Source organism: Telopea speciosissima, chromosome 4 (assembly GCF_018873765.1).
Source record: "Telopea speciosissima isolate NSW1024214 ecotype Mountain lineage chromosome 4, Tspe_v1, whole genome shotgun sequence".
Lineage (NCBI taxonomy): Eukaryota > Viridiplantae > Streptophyta > Magnoliopsida > Proteales > Proteaceae > Telopea > Telopea speciosissima.
The window spans coordinates 60,323,278-60,329,277 of NC_057919.1; the positions used below are offsets into that span (position 1 = coordinate 60,323,278).

General features: G+C 38.5%; 1 protein-coding gene across 3 annotated transcripts in view; it reads right to left on the reverse strand.

Moving 5' to 3' along the window:
• LOC122660509 (protease Do-like 2, chloroplastic) overlaps window positions 1-4,878 on the reverse strand; it is a 41,040-nt gene extending 36,162 nt beyond the window's left edge. Inside the window, exons 1-3 of one of the 3 annotated variants that reach the window (XM_043855844.1) lie at window positions 4,550-4,878; window positions 3,819-3,974; window positions 398-451 (exon numbers count right to left, since the gene is read on the reverse strand). In XM_043855844.1, coding sequence (XP_043711779.1) covers window positions 398-451; window positions 3,819-3,974; window positions 4,550-4,747 — 408 coding nt within the window. In that variant the 5' untranslated portion in view covers window positions 4,748-4,878. Of the gene's footprint in view, window positions 1-397; window positions 452-3,818; window positions 3,993-4,549 lie in introns of all 3 variants that reach the window. The other 2 variants (XM_043855843.1, XM_043855845.1) reach the window with 2 other exon arrangements.
• Window positions 4,879-6,000: the final 1,122 nt, after the last annotated feature.

Genomic DNA, 6,000 nt, shown 5'->3' on the forward strand with positions numbered 1-6,000 from the left:
CCGGCAAAATTTCAGTATCTCGGAAATTTCGGTCTGACCAAAATGGCCTTCCGAGACGAGATTTAGTACTATGATTATAAGTACTGCCAGACACATTTTCCTAGGTGAGGCCTGGAGTCTCAGTTTCATATGCTGTTACTGGATTCATCTACTGGGTGGTTGGGACCATCCTATCATTTGCCTTCACGTAGGATTCAAAGAAAATTCCTATGCCAAAATAATCTGATTGGATAACCTAAACTATCTGATATGTATACTCTCTGCCAGATGAAGCATAAGTAAAAGACTGGATGCTTCACAGCTGCAAATGTGAAACCAATACATATTTGAACTGGTCAACAGAATGACTAACATTGATTGATTTATGCTATTTCCATGAAAAACCTACAAATTATACCTTCACGACAGCATTAAGAAAAGCTGCATCTTGAAGATTGCTCGAGTCACCAACCTGAAAATGCATGCCAAAGGGATAATCCAAACTTATTATACAGAAAACAATGGAAAAGTGATCATAACTAGAAGGGAAGAAATAAACAAAAAAAATTCCATTTCAAAAACTAAATAAGAAAACACAATTAGGGGGGGACCAAAGGTCAGTGAATATGACACCCATGGGCGATAACAAGATGGAGAAAGGTATCCAGGTGTACTAATATAAATACATGGGTGGCTTAGTGTAATTACCGTATTAACCCCAGATACATTTGTCCACTCATGAAATTGAATGAGTGAATCACCTGTGGATGAGGCAATCATTTTCAAAAACCTAAAGATGCACAATCATGTCATCTCTCCAACATTTGAGTTATTGCCATCAAGCCACAAGCCACAAAAAAAAGGAAGCAATATGTTGACAATAAGTCCCATTTCCGACAACTACTTGAAACACTCCCACTCTTGGCATCCTAATAGAGATCAGCTGCAACCAGTTCTGAGAAAAAGTGCACACAGGCGTGCGCATTTGTGTTTCACAAGATTGAAAAAGCACAAATGGACCTAAGCAGAAATCACTGACCATGAACGCTTCCCCCTAGAATTCAACAAGCTGCATGGTCAGGTCTCTCATGGTTGCGCAAATTGAATTACATAAAGTAATTGGCTTTCACAAGGACGACTTTTCAAGTCAAAGTTGTCAGAGATTCAGGCATAATTATTTCAGCATATTGGATCCAGTCAAGCCTCAAAATCATTCAACCATAAAAACAATTTAAAGGTACTTATGCGCACCATGGAATAATCATCCCAAAGTACCAATGCTGTCCTTCAAATGCAATAAAGCATGAGAGACATTGTCTAGAAGAGTTAAAGATATGAAGAAAAATAACCTTATTTCTATTGAACTCTTGAGGTAACCCCAACAAAATGTACATCATAGAACTTTGAGTTTTGGATTTAGAACCAGTAGTAAGCCAGTTCTGATTATAAATAGGTACAACCATAGAAAGTTTGTTACTTCATTTGGATTGAGGCATGAGAATCTCCTGTCCCAAAAAATGGGTTTCAAAAGATGTTGAATAATTGCAAGGATTATATCTGTCAGCTATCTGCAGCACTACTTTAGTAAGGTAAAGACTGGTCCATTGTCATGATTAGGTGCTGTTACTAAATCAGAGACAACACTCAACAGTAAATAGTCAACAGATCCAATAGAAGAGGATCTGCAGGAGAGGAGAAGAAAGAAGAATAAAAACAAATTGGGCTCAGAATTCCCTTTAGTTTCGATTCTATACTTTTTACTTTTGTTCATTTGGGAAGCACCATTGGAGTTGCTAAATTTGTCATTGTATAAAAAAAGTAGCAAGTAGGTGTCATACATCACAAAATTAAATATTTATTTAAAGGATTAGAAAGTGCTCTTAGGATTTGAATTTTTAGTAAGTTGGAGATTAGATCATTAGAAGATTTCTCTTTTGTGCAGAGTATGCCATCATGTGTTTGGGAAATGGTAAGTCAAGGAGTTTCTATTTTTCAAAGTATTGTAGCCTATGTAAAGGCAAGGGGGCTGAGCAGACAAAAGGAGATGTTATTGAGTTGAGACAGTTACCTGGAGAGAGCAATGGCCTCTTATCTCTTCACTTTGCTTAAGGTCGTCTTCTTTCTTCTGCAGCAATACTTGCTACAGTTATCTCTGATAAGTAATGGTCACCAGAATTACTAATTTCTGCTGTAAATTCTTTACTACATTAACCCATGAGGTCGAGACACATCCCACATCTCAAGGTACTGGGATTCCCAGTGGTTCATCATACAGAAAAAGCATATGTTTTATTTCCTAGTTTGCGATTCTTGCACCCATCCACAGCAATCATATTTAAACTGAACAAGATGCTGCAAATCTAACTATTTCTGTTCAACATGAAATTGAGGTCTACAATTTGTATTCTCTATGCTCAAATAGAAACCCATGACAGCCACAAAATATCTATACTATCCTGTAGTCTTTCAACAAAAACCTGCTTTGCTAATATCCATCATACTCATACCTAACCTGAACATTAAAGCTCAATAATTAGAAACTCTAACACTGCTAGCCTGCTCGGAGTCTTGAAATCTCATTAACAGCAGCTTTTTACTCTCCTGTGTTCTGTTAACTGATTACAAGATAGATTGGTTTGTACTTTCACTCTTTTGGCATTATCATATCATGGTCCACTATGTTTCTACATAAACTACTTTCATTTTTTCCTGCATAACTGAACAGCTGAGCCTACTTCACTTAATTTTAGAATATAAACACCGCCCCTAGCCTAGTCCTTACCTGTCCATCCTTGGCAATTTCTCAATAAGAACTCTATATCTTCAATTCCAGGAATACACATGCCTTTGAACTCCTAGTTACATATAACAGAATCTGTTTTAAGCCACAGAGACCTTAGCCAAATGGTTGGGGCATTACTTTCACCATTTATTTATCTATTCATAATTCTAGTGAAGGCCAATTTTTCCGACATCAGAGATGCTTCGTATTAATATTGCAGCCAAACATGTAATGTCAATAACATGCATAAGACCGTGTATATTGTACCTACCATGTTGTACCATGGAATACTAAGAAGTCACGTGGATTTCCTGTCAAGAAGCTTTTAGTGTCAAGACTATCAACAGTATATAGAGGTAATGTAGCAGATTTACATCGCCTCAGTCCCATGGAAAAGACTTCAGAATTTTCCACAGGCCTTCTATCCACATCACGAAGTTTTAAGTATTGAAATTCAATCCTTGACGGTGAAACAACTGTAGCTGCATGTTGTAAAGAAGTTCTACTTTCCCTTTAGAAATCAGTTTCTCACCTTCAACAGCTCCCAACACGCTGCAATGCGATCAGATACAACTTTTCTCACAAAACTGGATGTAGAGACAAGTAAAGCAAGTGTCTTTCACCTCCAAGCACTTGCAGAATGGCCATGGTACATCAAAACACCCCCCCCCCCCAACAAAAAAAAAAAAAGTATTACTATTCCTCCACTAAATTTTAATGTCAAACTTGGAAGTTTCCTAATTGGCTGGAGATAGAGGTTTGAACATTTTATTTCCTATGATGATTGGAGCTCTCCCACTTCTACATAAGCTTCGTTATGTGTTAGAAAAATGACTCAGCCACAACTATAACTGTTTAATATTGCATATCAATTGTAAATGATGAGGAAATGGACATGCTCAAGGCAACATCAGTTCATGCTTCCTACCCTGAAGGCAATGATACACTAAACAATGTGATGAAGCAGAAAATCACTAAATAAAGAAAGAAAACATATGGCTGAACTACAATTTCAATTATACAACTCTATGAAAGCTCCCAATGATCGGTTTCATACCTGTGGCTCCTTAAGGTCATACCCAAAACCTTTCTTGTCTTTTCTTTGCACGCCAGGCGATTTAAACGCTGTTGATTCGGTTTGACCCATCTCTCTTCCAGCACCATCTGGAAGTGAATGTGGCCTTTCACCTTTTGATCTTCCTGCCAACTTCTTCTTAGAAACACCTTTCATCTGAACAAATGTGCCAAATTAGGATAAGAAACGAAAATGGATTAACCAAAGCTCTCATTAGAAGTTTAAGGTTGAGTGATAATTTTACCAATGTGAAACTGGATTAACTCTGCAAAGTAAGTGGCATAAAAAGCATATATGATACAATCAATCAAAATGTGTCTGCAAGCTAAATCATTTAGTGTGAAGCAAGAGTGCAAGACACATGTAGCATTGCTCGCGTTGGGAAGGAGATTTTTTTTATCAACAAAAAGAAATACAGGAACCACAGTAGGCAACATACAATCAATTTCATGCATGTTTTGATCGATTAAACCAACTGACAAATCCTGTACTAAGCCCTCACCAACTAACCAATGTAAAAACAAATACCCATACGCCCAAAAAAAAATTTTTTTTTTTTTTTTGGTGGGGAGAGGGTGGTTACAATACACACTTGTTGGTCTCTTAACAAGGATCAGAACTCCATGGAAATAAAACCAAGCACATGTGAGGATATCAAAACGATGGTAAGAGCCGCACAGAGAGAGAAAGAGAGATTAGAGTCTATCGTTTACCTCTTTTCTGGTTTCGCCATTAGAGGAAGGGCCTCTCGTTAAAGCTCTTCGTTTGGAATACGTGAATTTATTAACTTTAGGTATATCTGAGTATAAGGTCCTCCGCAAAGTGGCGTAATGGCAGCCAAAAGAAGGGATTCGAGAGGCGTCGCTCAACATGCACATAGAGAACGAGCAGCTGGCGACTGCCATCGCCATTGAAGCTGTGAGAACCAATTGAAGTGTTGAGGAACTAATTAGTTAAAACAGAGAGAAAGAGATAAATTGAGAGTGACGACGTAGAGATAAATTCCCTCTCCTTATCCTTTCCATCGCAAACCACTGTGCTCGATTAGAGTGGCGTTTGGTAATGCGGATCTCTCTATTCTCTTACCTCAATGATGCAAAACCAAATGAATATTACCGTTGGACTACTTCCCATATTTTACTTACCTTCAAACTACTGTAAAAGGGCAGTGCCACGTTGGCAATTTCCCTTTTCCGGAAAGAGAACCCGGTTGGACAGCGCACGCCGCCCCTCTGCCTTGACATAGGGACGCACAAAATTACCATGCACCCCCTAAAACCCCAAAAATGATTAAAGGTGCGGCAATCATTTCGCGTGTCCAGCATATCTGTCGCGATCGGGTGGTGTTCTTTCTCCCTTCTTTTTTTTCATTTTTTTCATTATTATTGTTTCATTCATTAAATTGCAATTCAATATGTTTCAAATGTGACAAACCTATGTCTACCCAAAAAAATGTAACAACTAGGGGTGCAAGTTTGGTATTGTCAACCCAAACCCACCCTGGCCTGCCCTGAACCGGAACAGGGCCTAGGCTGAGATATCTAACCCTGAGGATGGGTCAGGGCTTGAAATTGTTGGCCCTGAGTCAGGGTCAAGTCGGGTTAGGGTTGAGGCCTCGGGCTGAGCTCGATCCAGCCTAGCCCAAACTTGTTTTACGTTATACTATAATATATATATTGATATACTATATATTATAAATTTTAAATGTCACACATATTTTCTTATATAATATATTATATATGAAGATAATAAGTGATAATATATTTTATTATAGTGTTATTTTTTATAAAATTGATAATTTTCTCTCAAACCATGCCCAACTTAGTCCAGTCCATGCATCTCTACTTTCCCCCACTCCATGATTAGGACCAATCAGGGTCAGCCCGACCCGACCCTGAGGGCAGGTCAGGGTTGGATTTGTTGTTCGATGGCTATCACTGAGAGGGGGTGAATCAGTGATGTAAATTTTTCAATTTCTTCGCCACTGGCACTGGTAATTACTGGGCAGATTTGAAAACAAACCACAAGGTCGTGTACATACCCCAACCAGACTCAAAGGCTCTACCAAGTGTGTACACTCGTTCTGCAGCCCACACACTCCAAATGCAACAATAAATATATAATGCAAAAATTCACACGCACAACATAGGGTAGATGTGATTCG